We start from the raw sequence: 26,707 nt of genomic DNA, 5'->3' as shown, positions 1-26,707 counted from the left end.
CTCATGAAACGGTGCAGTCACTGGGGCAGGGACTTGAACAGATATTTGTACATTCCTGTTCATAGCATTATTCAAAATAGCCAAGAGGTGGAAAAACTCAAATGCCTATCAAAGGATGAATAAATCAATAGAATGGGGTCCACCCATTCAATGGTATACTATTGTTTTAAAAAGAAAGGAAACTCTGACACCTGCTACAACCTTGTGGATGAACCTTGAGGACATTATGCTGAGTGAAATAAGCCAGTCACAACAGCACAAACTCTGTGTGATTCCAGTTGTATGAGGTCCCTAGAGGAGTGAGATTCATAGGGACAGAACGTAGATGGTGGGTGCCAGGGGCTGGGGGTCGTGTGTTTAATGGGGGCAGAGTTTCAGTTTGGGAGGATGGGAAAGTTCTGGAGGTGGATGGTGGCAGTGCTTGCACAACAATGTGAATGCACTTAATGTCACTGAACTGTACATTTAAAAAGATTAAAAATGTCTAATTTTATGTTACGTATGTTTACCACAATAAAAACGTTTTAGAAACATCTCTCCTTCACAAACGAATGGGATTTATTGCGGTTTGGTGGGCATTGTGTGTTTGTGCCCATAACTGGCCAAAAGAGACTTCAGTTGACTTTGGGTCTCCCACAACTTGTGGAGATTTTACCCGGACGGGGGCTCACAAGGATGTGAGGGTCAGATATCACCCCTACTCATCAGCTTGAGCTCTCACCTCGCACCGCTGCCTTTTCACCTTGCCTTCTCCTGCGCCCCAACCCCCGCCCAGCGCGCCAGCCGCATGCGCACACGGCGGTGGGAGGCGGACGAGAGCGCACGCTCTTGGCACCGCCTCTGTAGGTCTCCTCCCCTTTTCCCTTGGGGGAGGCGGCCTTGCGCTGGTACAGCTGAGCCTTGGCGACGGACGGGGCGGGGCCCCGCGCGGCTCCTGGCTCTGGCTCTCGCGAGAGGCCGGTCTGCAATCTCGTCGCTCCCCCTCCCCGCGGTCCGCCTCCCGGGCTCCGCTGCAGCGTCAGCCTCGGTAGGGCCTCGGCGCCGGCGGCGGCTAGTCGGTCTCAGTCCCGGCGCGCCTTGGTGCCCATCGGCCCCCTTCCGCAACGCCTCCCGCCCTCACCGCCCCGGTGCCGGCCTAGGCCGCGGACTCAGCTCCGGGATTGTGTTGGCGCCGCCTGCTCCCGGCCCGCCCCCTATGGGCCCCGGCTAGAGGTGCCGCTGCCGCCGGCTCGCGGAGCCCCGATGCTGGCCCGGAGGAAGCCGGTGCTGCCGGCGCTCACCATCAACCCTACCATCGCCGAGGGCCCGTCCCCTACCAGCGAGGGCGCCTCCGAGTGAGTGAGCCAGGGCGGGGTGAGGACGGGCCGGGGGGCGGATCCCCTTTGGTGGTGAGGTGGCGGGGCGAGGGTCCGTGAGAGGAGAGAATGGGGTGGGAGGGGTGGAGTCCCTGATGATGAAGTCGGTGAGGAGGGGGTCCTGGTAGAGAGGTCGGAGTGAGGGGAGGTTCCTGTGGGGCAAGGAAGGTGTGTGGGGCCCTAAGGAATGACATTTTGGTAAGGGGGTCCCTGAGTAGCGAATGGGGGTAAAATGAGGTCCTTGCAGAAAAAAAGGTGTGGTGTGGGGCCTCTGAGCAGTGAGAATGGAGTTGGGGGAGGGGGTCCCTGAGTAGTGAATGCAGGGTGATGATTGGGAGGAGGGCTACTGAGGGGAGGGGGTGGGTCAGGCGGTCCCTAGTAGTGAAATCAAAGGCTAGGTGTTCTGAACGGTGAGGTGGAAGGAGGGAGTCCGTGCATTCTCAGGACAGGGTGGATGGGGTCCCTGGGGGCGAGGAAGTCCATACGAGATGAGGGGAAAGGGTTGCCTGAGAGACGAGGGTGTGGGAGGGATCTCTGAGGGAATTTGGGGGGAAGGAAGCCTGAGAAGATCCTGCTAGTTGGGGGTCGAGGTGCAGCCCCTGAAGCTGGGGAGAGCACTGAGGAGGCCCAGAGGGCTGGGGAAGCAGGGAGTGAGGAGAATTTGGAGGATCAGAGTGTGGGGAGAAGTAGGAGACACAGGAAAGAAGTGGGGGGCCTGCTGGGACCCCACACAGCAGATAAGCAGAGATTCTGAATCAAATGAATTAGCAAAGCTTCCAGCGGCTTGAGAAATGCAGGAGATTTGAGGGTTTGAGGCAACTGAGAGAGACAGGAGTATCTGTGGAGAAGGGTACAGAGAAAGGAGCATCCCAGGGTGGTGGGGTTACATGATGGCAGAATCTTAGTGTGTGAGGGAAAGCCAGGTCATGCCAGGGTGACTGCTTGGCCCCAGAAATCCCTATTGCCTCCCCTTTCCTGTTCTGCATGGTGAAGCAGAGCAGGATGGTCCCAGAAGCCCCTGGTTGGGGGTCCTTTCCTGTTGTTGTTTTGTGATCCCCATAAGAACCAGTGGTGATGGGCAAATGGTACGTGTTTCGTGCCTCTCGGGGACTTGGCCTTCTGCAACCTGGGTGAGGGTTAGGAGGTGAGTCTTGATGTATATGTGTGCGTATTGACATCTTTCTCTGTCTCCAAGCTCATCATTCAACATGGGGAGGTGTTCCTTATACTGAAAAATTGACTCTTTTTCTTGCAAGGTAGCCCTTTCTTCATATTCTCTTCTCTTTCTTTTATCTGGTGTCTAATTTCCATCCCTTTAAGAATTTCCCCAGTAGAGGAAGCCAGCCATTGGGATTCCAGGGTTTTTTATAACCACTGTTGAGTTGCCATTAAATTTAAAATGGATTAATCAGCTGACTCCAGATTGCATTTTAGATGTCATAGGGCAGCGCTGGAGACCTTCCAGAGTCTGGCCTCAAAAGTTGCCGCTCAGCCCTCCAGTGAAGGAGCTGTGTCACATCCATTCATTCCTTTGCTTCCCCTCTTCCATCCATCAGAGTCCTTCTTGTTCCTTTTTCATCAAGGTCTCGGTTCACCAGACATTCAGTGAACACCTTCTAGGCCCTCATTCCTGGCTCAGGGGATACTCTCAGGGGCCTCGAGCACAGGCTGTGCAATCAGGAAGGATACAGGTTTGATTCCAGACACTGCCACTTCCTTGCTCTGTGACCCTCAAGCTAGTTACTTTACCTTTCTGGGCCTATTCCCTTGTACATGGCCTGGGTCTGCAAGAGATCCACCTCCCAGGAGGATCCTGAGAATTAAACAAGATAGTGTGATGATATTTATAAAGCTCTGGTACTTGCTCAGGAAAAGACACCCACCCCGCTGTCTCTCAGCCACCTCTTCGCAGTACCAGTTCAGGTGCCATCGCCTGGTGACAGGTCATCTCATTCCTGGCCTGTGTGCCCCTTTACTTGAACCTCTTTAAATTGTAGGCAAGTTATAGCCACTTTAGTATTGGGAAGTTTCTGAGAGCACATCCAGGCTCTCCCTTCAATCCCTTGCTCAAATCCCTCTGTGAGATCTTCCCTGGGTGGACAGTCAGCCTTAGCTTACACACCCTCAGGAATTGGTGGCTGAGGACTGCCTGAGGTGGCCCATTCTCCTGTAGAGACTTCTCAGAGCTGCATTCACTCTCTGGCACAGTAGCCACTTGAAATGTGGCTTGTCAAAATTCAGGACATCTGTAACTATAACATACGTCCCAGATTTCAAAGACTTAATAAGAAAAAAAGTAAAACAAATATTCATCATTTTGTTTATATTTATTGCTCATGGAAAATTATTATATTTTTTATGGGTTAAATTAAAGATATTAAAACAATTCCTTATTTTTTTTATGCGGCTATAAATTTTAAATTGCACACATTGCTTACATTTTAGCTTTGGACAACACTGGGTTAGTCCTTGTGTTCATTGAGTTAAAGTCTACTTGCTTGTTGCAGAGAGCTGCTTTTTACACCAGGATTTAGTTCAAGCTCAAGGCATTAGTGAAAATAGCTGATTGTCAAAATTTCCTTTGAAAATTCCTTGAATCACTTAGTAAAGTGCAATGTACATGTGGGTTTTTAAATAACCAGGCCCTGGAATATGTGTGTGTATAACTGCCTAATGTTTACCTAGTGCTTAGGATATAATAAGAGTGTGTTGGTTGAATGGAGTGCTCTGCAATTGTCTACACTGTTTAAATCAGGCCCCTCTTTTTCCCCTCCAGAGTCCATGTGTAATTCATATAAATTAGTGCTATCTTCTGCCCATTGGTTCTTGCTCTTTGCTCTGAGGCTGAAAATGAGTGCTCTTCCTGATGGGGAGGCAAAGGGGGAAAAATGGGGACAACTGTAACAGCATAAACAATAAAATATAATTAAAAAAAAAAAAAAAACGAGTTTGCCCTTTCATCCTCATGAAGATAGGCGTCCTGGCCTGGGCCTTCACTCGCAGGATGCCCATTTGCTTTTCCCCAGTTTCATGTCTCCTTCCAGTGTGGTCGGGAGCCCTTGCATCAGGAAGGAGGGCTCCTGAGTCTGATACAAGGGCCGTTGAACCAGAGCTGGTTCTCCAGGTCCTAAGGTCTCCTGACCTTTGTGAACAGGCAGAGAGGTGGTATCCTCAGTTCTCGGGGAACCAGCCTTCTCTTCTGGGCAGCTGTGTGTCCGCAGGTGGTCTTTCTTTTCTGCTAGATCATCAGCCCCTCAAGCCCAAGAATCAGGTCTGATTCATCTCTGCATCCTCCTGGCTGCAAACCCAGGGCTTGGCGCTCAGTGGCCACACCGTACCCTCAACTTGGGTTGAGTCATTTTGAGAGCTCATACCCTCTTCACTAACCCTTGTCCTTGGGGTCTCTGCAGAGCAAACTTGGTGGACCTCCAGAAGAAGCTAGAGGAGCTAGAGCTTGATGAGCAGCAGAAGAAGAGACTAGAAGCTTTCCTCACCCAGAAGGCCAAGGTTGGGGAGCTCAAGGATGATGACTTCGAAAGGATCTCAGAGCTGGGAGCCGGGAATGGCGGGGTGGTCACCAAGGTCCAGCACAGACCTTCAGGCCTCATCATGGCAAGAAAGGTGAGAGGCGGCCCGTGGCAAGGCAGGCATTCTCTCCCCATGCTCTGTGAGCGGCATGTGGTGGGGGCAGGTCGCCCTGGAAACGGGGGAGCCATTTGAAAGGTGCCAGCCTCTGCCTTCTGACTGGCTCCTGGGCTCAGAAGCTCTCCCATTGGTGGTGGGTTCTCGTTCCTGAAAATTAACTCGGCTTCTAGTTAGAATGTGGCTATGCTTACTTGCCTCAAGCAGCTCTTCTCTTCCATCACTGACTTCTGCCTTTGGGGATGGCTTAAATTCAGATTCCCAGAAAGGGAGCAGAGTTTTTGGGAAGAAGGGAGGAGATTCAAGTCCCTTAGAGCTGGCATCACCCTGACTTCACAACCAGGAGAAAGCACTACAGTCCCAGGACAGGATCTTTGCTGTGATGGTCCCTGGGCAATGGGGTAACTAAACCACCTGTATTAATCAGAGTTCTGCAGATAAGCAGAACCACAAGGGTGTGGAGGGTGGGGGTAGAGGCACATTAGGGAATTGGCTTGTGCGGTCATGGCAAGTCTGAAATTTGTAGGGCAGGCCAGCAGGCTGGAGACCCAGGAAAGAGTTGATGTTGCAGCTCAAGTCCAGAGGCCACCTAGAGGTAGAACGACCTCTGTCTTTTCTCTTCGGGCCTTCAACTGATTGGAGGAGGCTGCCCGCTTATGAGGGTCACCTGCTTTTCCTGAATTCTTAGGATTTCCATGTTAAATCACATCTAAAAAAAAGAATACCTTCATAGTGACATCTAGAGTTGTGTTTGACCAGACAGCTGGATACTGGGGACACATTAAATTAACCATCACCCCACTCTTTAGTACAAACCTTGGCCCCGAGAAGTCCCAATCCTCCCTCGTCTGGGTGCCTGTGCCCAATGTAGCTTCTCACTAAACATGGGGGAATAACCCCTGGGAGAAGGAGGGAGTGGAGAAGAGGGTGTAATCTTCTGGGGACACTGGATCCTAAATAAATACATAACGGAGGAGACTTCATATTGATAAATTGTTCAGTTCATACAATCATGTTCTTTCAGACTTAGAAAGCCACCTCTTTCTGGGGAAGCCCACTGTCCTGTCATTTCCAAATTGTATTCTCAGAACCTGACCACCCTGTTCCCAGTGGATCAGTGCAGGTGCCACCTTTCCTGGGAATGATGTGCTTGGTTTCCATTGGGATTTAGCTCTGTAGCTATTTCTCCTGCCTCTAGAGCACTGCCCTCCCTTCTGGAACCTATTTCTGTCCCCTTAGTGCAGGCAGTCTTTTCAAAACCAGAGCAGCCTCAGAAGTCTCTGGCCTGCCATCCCTGAAGCACCAGGAATAAAAGGCAGATGGGAGGTTCCAACTGTGACAGGGAGGGGGACATGGGAACAGTACTGGTCAGAGTTTGTATCAGGGACCCAGGGGTTCTCTCAACCCAGCTGAGGTTTGTCAGGTGTTCGCATTGTGCCTGGTATAAATGTGAATCTGGGAGTCTGTCTATAGCTTTATGAAAGCCTGCAAAGTAAAATTTAGTAGTTTAAAATGAGGACAGATAAGTTCTATAGTGGGGTTAGTGGTGCTGTCCTAGTGTCAGTTTCCTGGTTTGGTCCTTCAGTCATAGAAGATGTCCCGGTTGGGGGAAGCTAGATGAAGAACACATGAAACTCAGTGCTGTTTTTGCAACTCTCCTGCACTTCCTTAATTCTTTCAAAATAAACGTTTTCGAGGGGGTTTTTTGTTTGTTTTTTGTTTTTTTAAGGGTCCAAAAAATAAGGCTCAGGACCTCAGATTTTGTTCCCCGTAGACCTTAATCTCCTCCTCCCAGCACAGTGTCAGAACAGCATGGGCGCTTGCAGGCATTTAGCAAATACATTGAACAAGAAGGCTGACTAGGCAATTTGTGGTCTGGGGCTGTAACTCCCTATGGCCCAGGAGCCCTGGACTGGTCTGTGGGGGTCCGGGGCTCCTTTTAATCCATCTGGAATGCCAGTCCACTCGGGAGGCCTGTTGCCTTTATTCAGCTCAGGGCACACGGAAAACCGACGAGACAAGGTGGGTTTTGAGAAACAGTGGCCTTAGTCATTCCTCTACTACCCTGGTTGGAATTCTGAATTTCCCAGGAAGACTGGTATGAATTCCATGCATTCTGAGTGCATAGGATTATCAGATCTCCAAAGGCAGCCTGCCCGCAGGTGTGAGGGTGAAGGCAGGGTGGGGCGCCCGGACGCCTGTGCGACTCTCGCTCCGTGGGCCAGCATCCCTCTGGTCCCTGTGATTGGCAAAGGATCGTCCTAACCAGTAGGACGAGCTGGGGAAGCAGCAAGACCAGTTCGGTAAGGCACTAAGAAAACCGGTCTCTCTATTTCTGCAGTCAGGTTTGTTCATGAATGTTTTCTTTACTCAGCATGGCTCTCCATCTCACACATCTTTCTGAGGGCCCTAGGAACAAAACCTCTGTGATGATATGGGCCCGGGGAGATCTTCAAAGAGTTTTGCATGTTTGTTACACAGGCATGGCCCCCTTGACCACCCTGCCCTCCACTTAGAGCAAAGGAATGTGCTCTTGCTTCTATAATGAAGGTCATGTGACCCTGCCCAAGGCCACATAGTAATACTAGCTACCGTCTTTGACGTGATTGCCCTGTGTCAAAGCCAGCTCTAAAACCTTGACGCGTGTTCTCATTTAAATGAAGCAGCCTAAATAAATAAATAAATAAGCAAGCAAGCAAGCAACCACTTCATTTTACAGGTGAGAAAACTGAGGTTGGGTTGGGTCTTATCTGAATTGGGTTTGAACCTTTGTGGCTTTCCCTGACCCTGTGGGAACTATCAGGGCTTTGCCTCCAGAATCGTCGTCTCTCTCCCTGGTTTGTTCCCCCCACTCCTGTTCCTAGCTCAGATCCCCTATCCTGCAGTAGAAACTGCCTTAAACTCCTAGACGGGCGTGGTGTTTGGCTTGAACTCTCAGCACCATTCTGCTTTAATCAGCAATTGGGGCTTGCTTGGCCCTGGAATGGTGCTGTGAAAGAGCATAGGCTCTGGCTACCTGGGAGCTCAGTCCCAATCCTGCCCTGACCACTCAGCAGCTGTGTGTCCCTGGAAACGAAATTCATTGTCTCAGAACCTGAACTTGCTCATCCATGCAGTGTGGGCAGTTACCCCATCTCCCCCAGGGTTATCATCAGGGCAAATTGTGAGCACATGTGCTCAGAAACGTGCCCCTGTCTTCCTGTTCCTACTCTTTCTTTGCACACTCTTGGGTGGCTTCTGTTAAATCCAGACATTTTGCTTTATAGGCCCCAGATATGATGGACTCATTTAAATAGATAACACAGCAATAGCCCCTATGTTCCCTCTTTACAACATCTTTGCCAAAATCCCCTCACTTCCTGGGGCCTTATTTCACATTCACCCAAGTCCAGGCTTCCAGGACCTCTGGGATCCTGTCCAGTCCTGCCCAGTTTCGTCCCCCGCTTCCTCTTCTCCTCTAAAAACATGGTGGACTCTTGCTCCCTTGTTATTGTTTCATCTATGGTTCCTTCCAAGTTCTTGGTCAAGAACACCCTTGGTCTGATACAGCTACTAAGCCCCTACAGTGTTATTTGAATCAAGCCATTCTATATGTGTGAAACAAACAAACAAACACACACACACACACACACCCCCCCCACAAGATTTCAAGGTCTCTATATGGGGGGGAAGAAACTCATTAATATGTTTATGTTGACTAAATGTCAATAATTTTTTGATATGTTGCATTGAGTTAAACAAAAGACATGAAAACTTCATTTCACCTCCTTTTTACTTTATTAATATGGCAACTAAAGGATTTTTAAATTACATCTGTGGCTCATGGAGTATTTCTGTTGGACAGCACAGGTCTCTGTCACCCTGCACTGCCCATCCATCAGCCTCCCACCTTCCACGCAAACATCAGAGCTTCATTTTTCAGGTCCAGCATCTCACCTTTTCAAAGCATGTATGTGTATGCATGTCGGGTATCTCGCAGATGCAGCCCCACCGAAGGAGAGAGCATACCGGAGTTCTGGCGCGATTGCTGCCCTGGGGGTGGCCATGGGGGTGTGCAGTGTCCCAGGGAGCATAGCCGGCGCTGGCCTCTGCGGGCTAGGTGGGGTGGGAAAGCGCCCAAGTGGCCCTGAGCGCCTGAGGGCCCCAGCCTAGGAGGCACTTTCGGGCATGGCCGGGTCACCAGGCACCGTGCTGCTAGGACCTGTCACAGTTCTCAAGGTTGGAAGGGTCATTGTCATGGGTCTATGAGCAGGGAGAGCTCCCCACACATAACCTGTGCCCCCCCCCGCCGAACTTGGTACACACCTCTTTGTGCCTTGGTGCCCTCAAACAGCCAACTCTTTGTCCCTCTTTCTGGAACGCTAGCCCCAGTGTCACCTGAGTCCCAGATCACTTCTCCATGATTCCTCCATTCAGGCACCTCCACCATAGTGGGTTGTTTCGCTCTCTTCTCTCACCTCCTGATGGCATGTCTCTGAGCAGGGTCATCTTTGCCATCTTTCTGCTCATCACTGACCGTTGTAACCAACTCTTTGTAAATGTCTGTTGAGTTGATGGCAGTCATTTTGAGATGCATGTGATCTGGCTCTGCCTTTCTGACAAAAGGGTATAAATCACACCTTTTTCTTATCATAATGACCAATACATCTAGGATTCTAAGTAGCCAGGACCTGGACCCACAACCTTCACTATTTTGCTGGGCAGTGGATCTTGGCTTGCTTAGGGTTTGTAGTTAAGCATTCCTCTTGGTATTTCGTCTGCAGTCTTTTCTGCGTGTCTCCAGATGGTCTTTTGATTTCTCGCCTTTTGAGATGTAACGAATTTGGTGACAATCCTGGCTGCCGGCTTGAACTCAAGTGGAAGGGCAGCTAGGATCCTTTGGGGGGTGACCAGAGGCTCTCCCTGCCTTCTTCTCTAGCCTGGAGGTGGGAAGGGCCCCAGAGAAACCACATCTGAATGAGGGCCTGAGCAGAAGTGAAGAAATCACCTCCATACCATTCCCTGGGCTGGGTCCTGGGAAGGCCAGCCCTTCATATGATTTGGTGGGAAGAAAGCTCCTCTGAACAGAGCTTCCCTTGTAACCAGTCGAAAAATGTTTGCTCTGTTGATGGGTTTGTTTCTTTTTTTAACAGCTTTATTGAGATCTAATTCACTTACTGGATAATTTACCCTTTTTGAGTATATAATTCAGTATTTTTCACTATACTCACAGCATTGTGCATCCATCACTACCACCAATTTTAGAACATTTTCATCACCCCCAAAAGAAGCCCCAGCCTCCGGCAACCATAAATCCACTTCCTGTGTCTGGATCTGCCTGTTCTGGACATTACACATAAATGGAATCACACACTCTGTGGTCTTTTGTGCCTGGCGTCTCTCACTGAGCATAGTGTTTTCAAGGTTCATCCACGTTGTAGCAAGTGTCAGTGCTTCGCTTCTTTTCATGGTTGAGTGATATTCCAGTGTGTGGATGGGCCACATTTTGTTTGTCCATTCACCAGTTGATGGACACCTGGGTTGCTTCCATATGTTAGCAATTGTGAATCACCCAGCTGTGAACACATGTACAGGTGTGTGCATGGATGTGTGTTTTCAGTTCTCCCAGGTAGATAGATAGATACCTATAAATGGATTGTTGATTGGTCTTTAATGCGATTATGAGCATCACAAGGGCAGAGGGCCAAAGTCCCCCCTCTCCCTTCCTGATGTCCCTCAGCAGCCTGCTCCTGAACCTGCTTCCCCATTCCCTTGCAGCTGATTCACCTGGAGATCAAGCCGGCCATCCGGAACCAGATCATCCGTGAGCTACAGGTGCTGCACGAGTGTAACTCCCCGTACATCGTGGGCTTCTATGGGGCCTTCTACAGTGACGGGGAGATCAGCATCTGCATGGAGCACATGGTGAGTGCAAAAGGGCACTCTGGACTCAGGGGCCCAGCCAGTGTCCCCAGAGCCATCTGGGCTTACAACCAGGGAGACGTGACAGGATAAAAGGTTCGTGAAGAATGAGAAGGTTGCCTGTGTCCCTAAGGGTCCTGTCCTCAGAGACCACAGCGCACCTCTTTCCAAAGCAATCCTCCTGGAGATAGTCAATGGCGTATGAACATACATGTATAGGTTCCTTTGTTTTTAAACCCCAGACACCCTCCTTCCAGCTTTTCTCTTTCATTGGATACAAGGTGCAAATCATCTCTTGTCAGCATGTAGAGAGCCTGCCAGCTCTTTGCCCTACTGTCTAGTGTCCTGGTACTCGTATATACCTGCAAGGTAATTTATTAAACGCTTATTGGTGGACACTGAAGTCTCTGCCCCGCTTTGAATGATGCTGCTCCAAATGTTCTTGCACAGAAGCAGGCATCCCTGAGGGATAAAGTTCTACCAGTGGAATTGCAGGGCCAAAGGATACATGCTATTGAAAATTTGGTCAGTGTCTCCAAAGTGCCTTCTAAAGAGTACGTGTAGAGCTGTTTGGGAGCTGAGTGTTTTGTTTTGTTTTGTTTTGTTTTTAGACAAGGGGAAAGAGAGGTGGAGACATCAATTTGTTGCTCCACTTATTTATGTATTCATAGGTTTCTTCTCATATGTGCCCTGAGTGGCGATCAAACTGCAACCAATGGTATATCTGGACGACACTTTAACCGACTGAGATACCCAGCCAGAGCCAAGGAGCTGTTTTAAAGATAGGGCCTGGATCTGCACCTCGTTCAGATCTGTGGAATTAGAAGCTCTGGGGTGGAGCATAGGCACCTATCTTTTTTTAAACCACCACAGTGGAGTCAGCTGCACCCCCTGGTTAAGAAACTCTGGTCTTGAAGCTCAAAAATGGGTGGGATTGGGTACAACAAAAGCAGAAGTGGTCAGAGCTGAATGCCTTGAGGGGAAATGCTTCTGATCCTCTGCAGAGTCCAGTTGATCAGGTACCAGACTGCTTGCTCCATGGCTGGACAATGGGCTCCAGCCTGGCAGAGCCCTTGCAAAACCAGGATGCAGCATGGCTTTAGGCACCACAGCTTCAGTGACAGCTTCAGTTATACCTTGCAAATGTGCTGCCCATGACAGTTTTGTAATGAAGGCAGGAAACAAATTTCAGCAAGTGCCTGCAAGGAATGCATTGTGAGCAGGCTTCAGGGAATAACGGCAAACAGCTGGGAGGGAGTGCCTGCTAGAAGGTGCTCCCCGCCCTCCTGCTTTGCCCCTACCCAGCCTGGAGATCCCCCCCAGGCCTGCAGGAGCCCCATTCCTCACCTGGGAGAGGGAGATCATATCTTCCCGCCTGCAGGGCAAAGTCACTGTGTAGAGGAGAATCAAGTAGGGGAAAGGACGGAAGTCACTCTGTGGTCTGAGGGGAGGCTCTGTACTGTAGCTCCTCCTCCTCCCTCCCCCCTCCCTGGTCTCCCTTCTCCCCTTCCTCTTCTCTCTTCCCTCCTGTCTTTTCCCTCTCCAGTGCTCTTGGCCACCCCTGCTTATACTCCCTGAACATCATGAGAATTTGAAGGCATCTTGTTCCCTTGTTTAAAAGAGTGGCACAGTCTGGCACCCCTCTGCTCCCCCTTCTGTTCTCCTTGAATGTAAAATATCAGTTTCCAGTACTAGGTGTCTGCACCTCAGCAGCACACAGCCCGAGCCACCAGGAGGCAGAGGGCGAGTCCTAGCTATCCTGTTGATTTATCGTGCTCATCCTTTAAAAGTTCCTAGTTGGATTTTTTGGTTCACTTTTATAACGAGCATACCAGGCAAGTAGAACAAATATATAATGCCTCAATGAAAAAACATGCTAAGCTGAGGCCTGTGCTCTCCCCTGCTTTCTCCTGATAGGAGTTACACTCCACGAAACTTGGAGGTCACTGATTTTCAAGGTTGCAATGAGCTTAAAGAGGGGAACTTGGTGAGGAAGGCATGAAGATAACAAATGACAGTCGACAAAGGGCCTTCGCTGTCTCCACTCCTTATAGTATTTTCATGTCGAATAAGCCCCTCCAGAATTGATCCACGTGTGCATAGGTTTTCCCTGTTTGTGGGACGTTTCTTCTTCATCTGTTCATGTGCCATATTGTGGGGGCACCTGCATGGCGGTGAAGATGGTGCCGCGGGGTCAGGCCTGAACCTCCCTGCCCACCTCTCAGCGCGTGACTCTGGATGCGATTCTCACCCCTTCTCGCCCGTCAGGCCAAGGGTGGTGGTAGTCCCCTGGCCCAGGCCAGACTGGACGCTGAATAAATATCACCACTGTCACTGGAGCCATTTTTCTGTATTTCTTTCTCACTTTCACTGCTCTTTTCTTCACCATGGTGACATTCCACCTAATCAGTATCCCACATTGTGGAACCGTCCCTGATGGGGGGCAAGGTTTCATCTGCATGCAGGCTCGTGTAGGAGTTGGCTCTGATTTATCCTTGGGAAGGTTCCAGCTGCAACTTTTGAGAAAAGATCCCTAATTGATAATAAAGCCCCAGATTAAGCAGAGAAGGCTGTGCCTCATCTAGCCAGGGTGTATTGGCCTTCGGGGCTTGCGGACAGTGGGGCTGGCAGTTTCCGGGTGGCCTAAGCCTATTATGGCGGAAACTGAGGCATGGACCCAGGGGACAGTGGGTATCTCGGGGCGGAGGAGCTGGGGAGCTGCTTACTGACCACTCAGAGGCTCTAGTCAAACTCACTGAAGGATGCACCCCCTCTTCCTGTAATAATGAAAAATCTAACACATCGTCAGGTAAGGGACGGACGGAATGCCGCCAGGCCGCTCTGCAGTGAGAAACAAAAGTCAGCTTGTGTGAGCCAAATTAGAAAATCCCCAACAAGGAAAAAATGCATGATATGAACCCACTTATATATGTGTGTATATATATATATTTTTAAAACTCTGTATTTCCCTGTGCACGTGAATGTGTGTGCAAATGTGCGGAAGGATCTGGAAGACTGTAAGTCATACTTTGGGGGAGGCAAGTGGAATCACTGTGGGAATCAGACTGTTAACTACATTTAAATTTTTATGAAAATATGTATTCATATACTACCTGATTAATAAAAGTAAGATTTTGAGAACATTTAAAACACACACAAAATGAAACTGTATGGTCATGCATAAAGATAGATTTGGGGTCAAAAAGACCTAGTTGTGACATCTGCTGCACCACATCCTGTGCATGTGACAAACGAGTTATCCTCTTAGCTGTAGACCAGGGGGTCTCAGGAGACATTAGGCAATGTCTGGGGACATTGTCACAACTAGGGAGATCCTGATGGAGGTCAGGGATGCTGTTCAACACCCCACAGTACCCAGGACGGCCCCTACAGATGATGGCCTGGCCCCAGTGTTCCCAGTGCCGGTGGCGGGGGGGCCCTGTAGAGTGAGCCGTGGTTTCCTTCACGGAGGTGTCTTGTGTTAACTCCTGAGCCCCCAGCATGGTGCCTGGCCCACCGTAGCCTCTCTGAAGATGTTCTCCCTGAAAGTCCTTATTCGGCGAACAGAACGTACCTCTATGAAAATTCAGAATGAAAGGACCTGTGTTAAGGAACAGGGATTACAGTTTAAAAATTTCTTTTAATTCTTTTAAGGTTGATTGATAAAACAAGAAATGAGAAGAATAGAAGGAATTTCCATCTCGCCCTGCAGGTAGAGCGAAGCGGGCCGGGCACCCTGGTCAGATGAGGCTCACCTTCCTGGGTTCCTCCTTGGCCACACCCACCCTCTGCAAATTTGGGTCCCTTGTTGACAGAATCACACACATTCTTGAAGCTTCAAAGTGCATTGGGTTTTCTGGAACTCTCCACCACGAGCACAGCTGGAGTGCCAGAGAGGGGAGACCTGGGCCTCTCAGAGGCTTCTCCCTGCCCCCAGGTGAAGCAGGAGGTGTTGCAAGGAAGTGGCACCTGTGGGACTCCTAGAGCAGCACAGTGGAGGAAATGCAGGCTCTGGGGCCACCTTTCTGCCAGTTCAAGTTATGGCCTCACTTAACCCCTGAGCTCCAGTTCCACTTTCCTCTCGAGTGCAGAGGAGAACAAGACAGGCGCCGGCCCGTGGCTGGAGCTTGGCCATGTCCACCTAAAGTCCTGGGGGGCCTGGCAGGCTTATCCTCAGAGCCCCACCTCTGAATAGGCATCCAGCCAGAGCCAGCAACACCCTGAGTTTTGGTCTCCAGATTTGTTGCCAGGCAGCCTTGCACAAGACACTTGATTTCTGTTATTTCCTCATTGTCAGGTGGATTAGGGGCTACGCCCTGGGTGGGGTGGGGAGGATCAACTAGGATGACCTGTGTCAGGTCCTTTACAGGACAATCCCATGCATGATAGTGGCAAGCACAGGACAAGACCTAAGGAAAGGGGCAGAACTGTCATCGCCAGGTGTCCTCTGTGCCCCTGAGGCAGCAGGTCCCATCCTAACTAGGCAGGGAGGTGTGGCGCGAGAAAGGCCAGTCTCCTTGGCTGCCTTTCTCCTGTGATGGGCACATACAGGTATCACCTTTGCTCTCAGTCCCTCACCCACTTGGGGCTGTGACAAGAACCCAGGCCCAGAAGTAGACAGGTCTATCTCATACGCCCTTGAGGTGGTTTCAGTTGCAAGCCTGGCTGCTGGGTCTGCTGCTGTTGTAGCAACCTCAGGAAGGCTGAGTCACAAGGAGCACACAGGTACTCTTTCCACTTCTGCACTAGATGTGCTGTCCTGAGGCCAAGGGTTGCCTTTAGCTGTGGCCTGGCCTCTGTTTCCCATGGAGAAAATCAGGCATCAGCTCTCTGAGAACCAGGGAAATGCTGCATCTTTTTACCTGTCACTTGAGCGTTCCTCTGGGATTCATCTCTGCAGCAGCACCCCCCCCCCCCCCGCCATCCCCCCCCCCCCGCCGGCCGCCTGCTCAAAGCACTTGCTTTCTCTCTCCTGTACCGCCCCCAGGACGGTGGCTCTCTGGACCAGGTGCTGAAAGAAGCCAAGAGAATTCCAGAAGAGATCCTGGGGAAGGTCAGCATCGCGGTGAGTGTGCAGGCGCCACTCCCCTGGCCGTCACAGCACTGGGGGTGTGCATGCGCTCCCAGCCCCGTGCTAGGCCCCTGTGCACGAGGCCAGGGGTGCGTGTCACCTCAGCTCCCGCAAAGAGGAAGAGTGCTGATGCCAGTTTCCACTGGCTATAGTACCAAGTAGGGGCATCCTTTTGCCCACAAAATAGGAGTAATACTTTCCTGCCCCGTATAGGTGCCAGGGTTGCACAGGACCCTGGCGGCAGGGTCCCAGGCACACAGCGTCCTCCAGAGCAACAGCATGAGTGTTTCCTCTCTGACTTGGTGACAAAGCCACCACACCCTTTACCAGTCTGAGGAACGTCCTCAGTACAGCCCTGGCACCAAAGCACTCAACAGATGACGCGTATCGGGTGGGTCTGACGTCTGAGGCAGGGCAGCCAGCCGGACACTAAGAGCCGTACTAACAGTGCCTCAGGCCTGTCTCAGCTTCCATGGGCCTCAGCCCCTCCCCTTAGACAGAGGGGATGGCAGTGTCTGCCTCATGGCTAGATGGGTAGGAGGGCGGTCATGTAAGAATCAGTGAGGAAGGAATCTGTACCCACCAGTGCAGGGTGGCACTGCCATCGCTTTGCCTCTTCTCTTGCTTGTCCCCACCTGAAAACGGGTTCCCTGAGCTGGTCCCACACTGGTTGCCACTCGGGTCTAGCCCGCAGGCCTGTCCAGGGGTGATTCCCCACATGGTGCTTGCCCTGCTGACCTCCCACCCTGTGGCTCCCTGGCAGGTTCTTCGGGGCCTGGCATATCTCCGGGAAAAGCACCAGATCATGCACCGAGGTAAGATGCACAGGAGCCCCTCCTGGGCCCCCGGGGCCAGTGGGTGGGCCTAAGCCATGCCTCACCCGCTGGCTCTGCTCTCAGATGTGAAACCGTCTAACATCCTCGTCAACTCCAGAGGGGAGATCAAGCTGTGTGATTTTGGGGTGAGCGGGCAGCTCATTGACTCCATGGCTAACTCCTTCGTGGGAACTCGATCCTACATGTCTGTAAGTCCTTTGAAAGACATTTTAACATCACATGCCATATCTTCCCCCCTCTCCCATTGGCTCTTCCCCATTTTCCTAGAAGCTTTTCCAAAAGCCTGCATGTCCTCTTAACATACTTTCTTTTTGCTGGATTTCTTCTCTCCAAAATTCTAATTTCCACCATGTTCTCGCTCAGGTCTGTCTGTGGGAATGCCTGCCTGGTTCCTTCCCACTGGTAATAAAAATCCAGTCAAGGAGAGTAGTCAATTTCTGATCCAAGAAACTAGCCCTCAGGTATTTTAGGGCACATCTGGGTGATAATTGGAGCAAATTCTGAGAATTTAGACTTGGAGTTGCTGTGAAGAAGGAGGTATTCTGCTGTCTTTTTTGGGCCAGTCATTTTTTCCCAAAAGTGCCAAGGATTTGTTTGGGTTTTTAAAGAGCTGCTGTCAGCCCTGGCTGGAAGCTTCTCTCTGCCGAGGTAGATGGAGGGAGGAGACAGAATCACCCCGGTCTCCAGAGGGGTGGTAGAGGTCAGGATGGGGCTGTGTGGGAAGAGTAGAGAAACACTCAGGTGCCACCCCTGATCCAGTGAGCCGCCCCAGGTTCCAGCGTTCATCTGTCTCCCTCTGGACCCTTCTTTCCTCTCTGTCTCACCCGACAGCCAGAGCGGTTGCAAGGCACTCACTACTCGGTGCAGTCGGACATCTGGAGCATGGGCCTGTCCCTGGTAGAGTTGTCCATCGGAAGGTACCCCATCCCCCCGCCGGATGCCAAGGAGCTGGAGGCCATATTTGGCCGGCCCGTGGTCGATGGGGCAGAAGGAGAGCCTCACAGCATCTCACCGCGGCCAAGACCCCCTGGACGCCCCATCAGTGGTATGGCCTGAGTCTGGCACTTCCAGTTTGGATGGGCAGTGACCTGTGCAGGAAATGCCATGTCGGATGATGGCAGCTGCCTCCCCTCTTAGCACCACCTGTCCCTTGGGTTGTGCTAAGTGCCGTCAGCAGTCCTTAGATTGTCCTAAAGCTTCTAGGGACATGCTGGAAGCAGTGCCCCTGACCTGTGCCATCCGGGACAGCTGCACCTGTTGTCATTAGCTGGTGGGATCTAGAAACCAACCCCCCAGCCAGGCCACTGGTTGGGGTGGTTTTTCTAGCATTTTATCATGAAAATATCCAAGTATACAGAAAAGCCAAAAAGCTTGCCCAATGAATGCCTATATGCCCACTGCCTAGCCACTTCCTTGAATGTTCTGTGTTTGGGCCAGGCCTTCCTGGGAAACCCAAAATTGAAAGGACCTTGACTCTGAATTTCCTTGAATGGTTTGTTGGACACACAGGCAGCACAGCATGGGAGGGGACAGGAAGCTGGACAGGCACTGGGCTCCCAGACAACTCTTGATACTAAGAGTGGCCACCTATGAGGTGGTAGGTTAAGAGGTTCAGACTGATACTTCTACCACTTCATGTGGTGGACAAGGGGAAGGGTCGCAGATGAGGTGGTAACCTGGGGACAGTGCTTGACAGGAAGGGAGTCTAGTTAAATGAGAGTCTAAGAGAACATACGATGGACTGTGGTCAGTTGGTTTCTTAACAGTTTTATTGCGATAGAATTCAAGTGCCTTATGATTCACTCTTTTCAAGCATATAATTCAGTGGATTTTGATATCCTCACAAGGTTATCCATTTATCACCTCTATCTAATTCCAGAAGATTCCATCACCTCAAAAGGAAACCTTATCCCCACCCCCTCTCCAGCCCTAGCACTCATAAGTCTACTTCTTTGTCTCTGAGTTTGCCTGTCCTGGACATTTCACATAAATGGAATCACACACTGTGTGGCCTTTGTGTCTGGCTTCTCTCACTGAGCATCGTGTTTTCTCCCCCCCCCCCCCGTTTTTTTTTTTTTAAGATTTTATTTATTTATTTTTAGAGATGGGGAAGGGAGGGAGAAAGAAAGGGAGGGACATCAATTGGATGCTTCTTGTCCTCACTGGGAATTGAACCAGCGACCTTTCAGTTTTGCAAGCCAGCGCTCGATCCACTGAGCCAGCCACATCAGTCAGTGTGAGCATCATGTTTTCAGGGTTCACCCATCTTGTAGCAAGTGTCAGTGCTTCACTCCTTTTTATGGCCGAATAAGATTCCCCTGTATGGATGGACCACATTTTGTGTATCTGTTCACCACTAAGGGACACTTAGGCTGTTGGATGATGATTTTCACTGTGTTTTCAAATCCAGGCCTTCCCCTTTACTGGGGCTTCACTCAGACTGCTAGGGTGTCTTGATTTCCTCTATGGGGAGAATCATGCCCCCCTCGGTGTCCTTAGGCCTTGCTCCTGTGCCTTCTAGTCTAACTCCCGAGTGGCCTCCTTGGTGTTCTCCTCCAGTCCCTTCCCAGCTGAGAGGAATGGTGGGTCATGCTAGGCTACCTTGGCCTGCCAGCATCTCCTCCAGCCCCTGCCCCAGCCCTCATACCCATTTCGGGACAGGAGAGAAGGCGAAAGTCCAAATGCCAAACCCAGACATGGCCAGCTGAGTCTAGGACAGGTCAGCCACCACCTGCCCACCACCCATCCTGAGCTGCATTTGGTGCCTACTACTGTCTCTACCTGAAACTCCATACAAGGTCACGCTGCTCTCCTTGCTTGCAGTCAGCAGACCACCACCACCCCACGCTGCGCCTGTGTGCCACTAAGCAAAGGGCTGTGACATTGGCACCACCTGGTCGCAGCACCGTGCCAAATGTGTGACTTCTCAGAAAATGCTCCTGTTCATTTTGGTGTTTCTTTTTGTTTTTTTAATTCATTAGCAGTGAAGTTCCTTTCCCAAAAAGTGAACTTAGTGGCCAGGCCACGGGAGCCTCCCTCAGTTCAGGCCAGTGTGGGCAGAAGAGTGCCCAGCTTATCCAGCACACTCCAACCTTGATGCCCCGCAGAAACATGCTGGCAGCTCGCCCATCTCACCCCCGTGTTTGTTTCTCCCCTGGGCAGGTCACGGGGTGGACAGCCGGCCAGCCATGGCCATCTTCGAACTGCTGGACTATATTGTGAACGAGGTGGGTACCTGAAAGCATGTCTTCACGCAGACAGAGTTAAGCTATTCCCGTAGGAGTGCATTACCAAAAAGAAGAGAACTCAACACATAGACTGGATTTTGTTGGGGAGGGTGGAATGGGGAGAGATGGAGACCATTCTTTTCAATAGGAGGTTATCAGGTGTAAAAACAAATGGCCTCACTTCTGGCTGTACTGCAGAAATCCGCCCCTCCCCAAGGGACTTGTCTTTGTGTTTGTAGAGATGAACCTAGAATTTCTACTGCAGCCCCTCCAAGGCCAGTAGTGAAGGAGCTGGGCCTCGCCCAGAGCACTGGCACCCAGCATCTCTTTCTCTGAGCATCTTGGAGTCAGTGCGCATGAAGTCAAATAGTCCCACTTCCTTGGGGAAAGTTGGGGTGTCCTCTTCAGAAAGGAGGCACAGAGCACCTGAGTGGTGGTGTGACTATTCCCATGGTACAGATGGGTAAACAGTGGCATAAGGATGGAAGCAGCCCCCTTAGAGGTCTGCAGCTGGGAAGGGGTAGAGCAGGACCTGACCCTGAAGCCTCCTTAGCAAGGTCTGGTCACCTTCCTTGGGCCTCTGGGCTGACACGTGTTTTCAGTGGCCCTTTGAGTCAGGGCAGAGAAACAGGGCAGCCGGGCTGCCTATGGTGTGGGGCTTGGCCTAGGGCTGAGTATCAAGGTGAGCCGTCAGTGGAGACAGAACAGGGGAACTGCTCTGCCTGTGTCTGACAGTGCCACCCCGCGAGCACCTCCTGCCCTGAGTGGGAAGGCTGTGTCCTAGGACTGGGGAGGTGGACGGAGTTGAGGAGGAGGGCCTGTGGGTTTCCCTCAGACAGTCTCTGCCTCCCACCTCTCTGACAGGGGCCTGATGCTGCCCATGACTGTCCCCCCGCCGCCCCCGAACATGGCGCCAGGCCAGGCTCCATAGGCTCACCCAGATTTCGGGCCCAAAGCCCTGGAACTAGCTGTCCTCTGTGGTCCAGGCCCACATGTCATTCAAGACACCCACAGGCCCTGGCCAGTGCGGCTCATTTAGTTGGAGTGTCATCGTGTAGACCAAAATGTCACGGGTTCAATTCTCAGGGCACATGCCCGGGTTGAGGGTTCGATTCCCTCTTCAGGGAGCGTCTAAGAAGGCGACCGATTCACGTTCTTTTCTCGCATCAATGTCGCTGTCTCCCCCGACCCCTTTCTGCCCACCCCCTTTTTCACTCTAGAAGTGAAAAAACGTTCTTGGTGAGGATTTAAAAAAAGACGCCCACAGAGGTGGGTGGCTCAGACAGTGTGACACCACCCTTGTCCATAAAATGAGGGTGAGCCCTGCTCTCCTTCCCTGTAGAACCAGTGTGATCCCCAAATGAGAGCTTTCAAAAGAAAACCCTGGAAGAGCCCACCCCAGTTGGCAGAGCTGGTGGCAGATCCTGCCAGGAAGCTGCTGGGAGAGGGGAGGGGTGCCCCCTCCTCCTCTAGCAGGGTAAAGGGACAGTGCCAAGAGAAGTGCGTCCTGAGGGTCCCCAAATACCATGCTGTCCTCACATGTCTGTGCTGTAACTCCAGAGCCATCCGTGAGCACCTTACTCCCACCTGTCTGTTCTCTCCCACAGCCGCCTCCTAAGCTGCCCAGTGGTGTCTTCACCCAGGACTTCCAGGAGTTTGTGAATAAATGGTAAGGTGCCACAGTGTCCAGTGCAGTCCTGAGTGGGCAGGGCTAGGTGCCAGGCCCTCAGAAGGCCCACCTGCCTCCCGGAGTGGGCGGGCCACCAACACTCCCAGCCAACAGCCAAGGCGTGCCCTCCCTTACTGGCCGTGGCCCAGGCCCCTCTTCCAAGCCTGCCACTCAGGAATGCTGGGTGGCCAGCAGCATCCGGTGGATACCTGTGGTCACCTGAGAGCCCAGATTCCCTTTCTGAGACTGTTAAGTCACAGTGTTCAGCTGCCATCCCCAACTCATCCCTCAAACCCAAGTGAACCTGCGTCCCAGGCACTTGGGAAATAAAGCTGTGCCCGCCTTGCCTTCTGCCAGTAGACTCCCCTGAGCCCTCGGGTCCTCCGACCACCAGCTCCTAAACAAGCCTTTCTAGCTGGATTCTGGGAGGTGGTCAGCTGTTCTGGATGATCCTGCCCTCTGAAGGAGGGCCGGGGCCACTCCACTCGCCTTTAGGGCCATCTTGCATGTCAGGGTTGGCTGCAGCCTGGAGACCGTGACTCACAGCAGCGAACCTGCTTGGTGGTGAAGGTGTCAATGGCCTTTTGTGTGACTTCTGGCCAATGCTGTGCAGCCCAGATCCAGCTATCCATTATCCGTGTGAACATTTTTATGTCCAGGCAAGGTTTTCTCTGTGTTTAAAGAACTGCCATTCGCCTCAAGCTGCTTTGAACAGCTGCGTTTAGGCAGTTCTGCTTTTTTGGAGGAAAAAGTTCCATTTTGACGATCAGACTCCCAAACTTGGGGGTTTACTGGAAATGGAGCTGTTTGCTGCTGGGCCTCTGACTTAGCAGCAACTGGGGGTTTCCCCGCCTTCCCCCTCTTTCCCTCTTGTCCTGGTCTCAGACCCTTGCCCTTCCCTCCCCGAGGCGTCCTGCCCTTACACCACAGGGCAGTGCTGGAGTCCTCATCCCTGGGTTCTAGGCATCAGAGTGACAGCAAGTCCCCATGGTCACCAAATAACTGCCCTGTCTTATCTCCCCATGCTCTGTCTTGTTGCCCCACCTCACGGAACCCCAGCCTCATTAAGAACCCAGCTGAGCGAGCCGATCTGAAGATGCTCATGGTGAGTGATGCTGCGGATTCTGGGATCGTCGGGGGCGCAGGCTGCCACCCACGGCTCCTTCTTGCTCAGGAAAGGAAGACCCTGGCCAGGCCTCCTGACCCAGCTTTGTCATGGGGCACAGGAGAACCCCTGTGCGCCTCCTAGTCCGTAGTGGGAATGATCCAGAGCGGCCTCTGCCCTCTCAGCTCTTAGGGCACATAAGGACCGCAGCCGTGCCTGGGTGGGATTGTTTCTGGAGAACGGCGGGCTCTGAGTCTTCTGGTCCACTCCCATCTTGGGCTTGTCAAGTCCCCTGCAGGTCAGGGAGGTCATAGAGTTGGTGCCTTCCTTTCATGTTCCACACTGTTCAATGTCTTTGAAATCCAAGGTGGCCACTGAAACTCACCTTCCCCTCAGGACCTTTGTTCAGGATGGTTCTCCCCACTAGATGGTGCGTCCTGTTCAGGCTTGCCTTCTGCGCCTCCTCTGAGAAAGTCCAGCACCTTGTCTGATCCCACCCTGCCGTTAGTTGTGGCAGCAGGCTGTGTCCTGGGTGTAGTCACTGTTTGCTGTGGTCAGAATAGGAAGCCTAACCAGGACCACCGTGTAGGAAGGGTATGCATGATATAAGAAACACATGTCCGCTGTGAAAGACACAAACCTGAAATAGAGAAATGCAGTTATGTTGAAATCCCCTATAGTGCTCAGTGCTTCCTCCTCCCCAGCTCCCTCATTCACACTGTGCGGGAAAACCTTCCAGATCTCTCTCTGCCTGAGGAAAACTATCTTCTGGGGCTAACTTTGCACCCACTCCTCCTGTTGCCTAGACCACAGGAATTCTGTTCCTTTCTTTGGCTTTTTACCCAAGCCTGGATCAACCTTCAGGAAGATGAGGGTGGTCTCGCCTGCCTCCAGCTTACGTAAGAGGTGGCAGCTGGGGCCCTGGCCAGGTGCCTCAGCTGGTTGGAGCATCATCCCGTACACCCAAAGGTTGTAGGTTTGATTCCCAGTCAGGGTGCATACCTAGGTTGTAGGTTCTATCCCTGGTCAGGACATGTATGGGAAATAGTTCATCAATGTTTCTCTCTCTCTCACTCACCCACCCACCCACCCTCCCGCCTTCCCTCCCTCCCTCCCTCTTTCCCTTCCTCTCTAAAAACCAATAAAAACATATCCTCAGGTGAGGATTTTTAAAAATACATGCAGCAGTTGGGGTCTTGATGTCACATGGGTAGACTAGACCCCTCCTTGGACTTCGAGGCTCTGCCCGCCTGCCCTGGGCTGCCCCTCCAGGCACGCCCTGGTCAGAAAAGCATCTGCTCCCCCTACCCAGTCCAGAACCAGGAAGCTCTAGTGTCCTGCTTTTCCTGCTAGCACCCGCAGCCATGGGTGGCTATCTAAATTAAATTACTTCAAACAAAATGGATGCACAAACCTGTCCTTCAGCCCCACAAGCCATTTTTAAAGGGCCCAGAAGCCTCTTGTGGCCGGTGGCAACCATACTGGATGGGAGTTTAAGGAACTCCCTATCCTCACAGGCGGTTACGTTCCAGATCCTATGGTCTCATGGAGCGACTGCCTGCAGGGGACACTAAATCATGTCTGTTGGCATCTGTGGTGGTCACGACTAGGGGTACTCCTGTCATTGAATGGGTGGAGGCCAGACATGCTGGGTCACCACTTCAGAGCACCCAGGACAGCCCCCACAGGGATTAACTGGCCCCAGGGTCCGCAGCACTGAGGCAGAGACCTGGGTTCCAGGGAGTTGGAGCAGCCTCGCTCTCTCCCAAGACCCCATCCTACATCCGTGTGGCCTCGGGCCTGGCACTTGGCTGCTCTGGGCTTGCTTTCTCTTCCTGTCCCGGATGTGTCCTCCTGCGCTGGGGGCCCCTTCTCTTTCAGTTTTTGGGTTTTAGCCTCGGATGGCCTGCCGGGTCTAAGCAGAAGCCTCGGCCCTTCCTCCTCCCTGCAGACACCAGGATATTCACAGCGCCTCTTCTTCCCTTTCAGAACCATGGCTTCATCAAACGGTCCGAGGTGGAAGAAGTGGATTTTGCTGGCTGGTTGTGTAAAACACTGCGTCTGAACCAGCCCAGCACGCCTACACGTACCGCTGTGTGATGGGTCCAGCTGGTGGCCTGTCTGAATCCTCTCTACTTGCCCTTCCCGCCCAGGACAGACTGGCTCCTCCCCTCCCTCTCCCGCCGAGCCTCGGAGGAGACCACGCGCACACGGCGGAACATTCACTTCCTCTTCTACCTGTCGCAGCCGAGGGCCTTCTGCTCTCTGGGGAAGGGTGACACTGCCCATGTTGTCTCTCAGAACCTGCTTACTTAGGTTTAAAAAAAAAAACAAAACAGGGAAAGAAAAAGAAACCAAGCCCATTGTACTTGTTCCATTTGTTCTTTGGGTGTCAGCCTCCGGTCCAACCCCAGGAAGAAGAGTGTCCCTTGAGGGCAGCCCTAGCCCCCAGCCAACCGGCCTCAGGGAGATTGGGGTGGGAGTGGCATCAGGAACTGGCTTCGCTCTCTTTGCAAGGGGCGAAGCCTCAGAGGGAACCCCAAGACATTGGCATCTCTCTCTAAAACAGGAAGCGCTGCCTTGCGTTTCTGTGTGTGGTTCCCTTGCCTGACACCTGCCCCCTTAAAAGTGACCCTCAGCAGCCTCAGAGCGATCAGCCGGTTGGTTGTCAGGAGGTCCAGTTCCCTGGCCACTGCTGCCTCCTGTCCTGCAGCCTGGTACCGGCGACCCTGCCTGTCTTCAGCAGAGTGTGACCTGCCCCAAAAGGGTTCTGATCCTCTCCTGTGCCTTAGGAGCAGTCACTTCAAGTCTTCCGTAGTGGCAGCTGAACTGACACTCGACTCGGCGGAAAGGAAGTGTTGGGTTTCCAAGCTGTCGGTGTGGTTGAAACCCCCAGCCGATCCAGTAGATAAGGCCTGTGCTCCCCCTCAGCTGCAGATGTGGGTGGGTGGCACCCTCAGTCACCTCTGCTCACGCAGAGCGAACCAAGAGTGACCACCGAGGGCATGTCACTCTTTTGGGTCCTTGACCTGTTTGTCCACAGCCGGTTGTAAATGAAACGGCGACAGGGAGGTTGTCCTAGTTCCCAAGTCCGAAGGGGTGGCCGGCCTTCCTGCCTCAGGGCTCCAATGGAGGTCTGTTCTGGGTCCTCAGGCGGTAGGAAGCGGGGGAGGCCAGGCTCCCCTCCTCCAAACTGAAGATGTTAAAGCCGTCAGCCGCCCCCCTCAATACTTCCTGATGGCTTGAAACAAGCTGATACTTATCTGTGGCACATCGCAGGGGAAAGGACTCTCTGAGAGGGACGGGCCTGGTGCGGTCCAAGCTGGCCCTGGGTGTCTGGAGGAGGTGCTCCAGAAGGCGGGCGCTTGTGGCCTCTTGGAAACTGCTAGGCCCTTTTCTTAGGGAGACCCTTATAGTCTCCCAAGTTGTTTTTCCTGTGGACACCAAAGAGAAGACTTGGTGGCCCTTTCAACCAGCTTTCCAGGTTTCTGTCACTTCATAGTTTCCCCCAAAGTCTCACCTGATTTAGAAAAGAATAAAAAGATAACTAAAAGTTATGGAAGTGTTGCTTTGTGAGTACCCCAGCTCCCTCAGGACCTTCCTCAGAAGGTGGAAAGGGGCCCTAATGTGTGAGCCATGATTCGGCCTTGGCCTGAGGCTGCCTGGCACTGATGGTCACAGATGGTCTCATCTTTGGGCCTGTTCTATATACCTCAGATTTCCATTCAGTGGAACCAGCTGCCATTTACAAGGAGTAATAGACCACATCGATGGGGGTTGGAAAGGAGCTAGGAGTGGAATTCAGGGTTGGTAGGGGTTGGAGGGGGATAGTTTGAAAGTGGCTGCTTCCATGAGCATTGAGAGGCCTAGGTGCTGTTCCTAAGGCCCTCGACCCTCAGCG

At 52.1% G+C, this 26,707-nt stretch overlaps 1 protein-coding gene across 1 annotated transcript; it reads left to right on the top strand.

Moving 5' to 3' along the window:
* The first annotated feature begins 954 nt into the window (after nt 1-954).
* Nucleotides 955-26,332, top strand: MAP2K2 (mitogen-activated protein kinase kinase 2). The gene is made up of 11 exons (XM_054582830.1): nt 955-1,334; nt 4,766-4,976; nt 10,755-10,901; nt 15,886-15,963; nt 16,733-16,784; nt 16,869-16,993; nt 17,637-17,850; nt 19,968-20,032; nt 21,640-21,701; nt 22,761-22,806; nt 24,796-26,332. The coding sequence occupies exons 1-11, from the start codon at nt 1,243-1,245 to the stop codon at nt 24,904-24,906; spliced, it is 1,203 nt and encodes a 400-aa protein (XP_054438805.1). The 5' UTR covers nt 955-1,242; the 3' UTR covers nt 24,907-26,332.
* Nucleotides 26,333-26,707: the final 375 nt, after the last annotated feature.

The sequence above is a fragment of the Pteronotus mesoamericanus genome, unplaced genomic scaffold (genome assembly GCF_021234165.1).
Source record: "Pteronotus mesoamericanus isolate MK-2021 breed Mesoamerican mustached bat unplaced genomic scaffold, CSHL_Meso_final contig_726, whole genome shotgun sequence".
In the NCBI taxonomy this organism is placed as follows: domain Eukaryota; kingdom Metazoa; phylum Chordata; class Mammalia; order Chiroptera; family Mormoopidae; genus Pteronotus; species Pteronotus mesoamericanus.
This window is presented reverse-complemented; position numbering and strand designations above follow the sequence as displayed.

Excerpts from the sequence above, each read along its gene's own strand:
- MAP2K2 (XM_054582830.1), top strand. The coding sequence starts at position 1,243 with ATGCTGGCCCGGAGGAAGCCGGTGCTGCCGGCGCTCACCATCAACCCT. Across the intron at positions 4,977-10,754 it reads GCCTCATCATGGCAAGAAAG|CTGATTCACCTGGAGATCAA; the intron begins GTGAGAGGCGGC and ends ATTCCCTTGCAG. Across the intron at positions 16,994-17,636 it reads GAACTCGATCCTACATGTCT|CCAGAGCGGTTGCAAGGCAC; the intron begins GTAAGTCCTTTG and ends CTCACCCGACAG.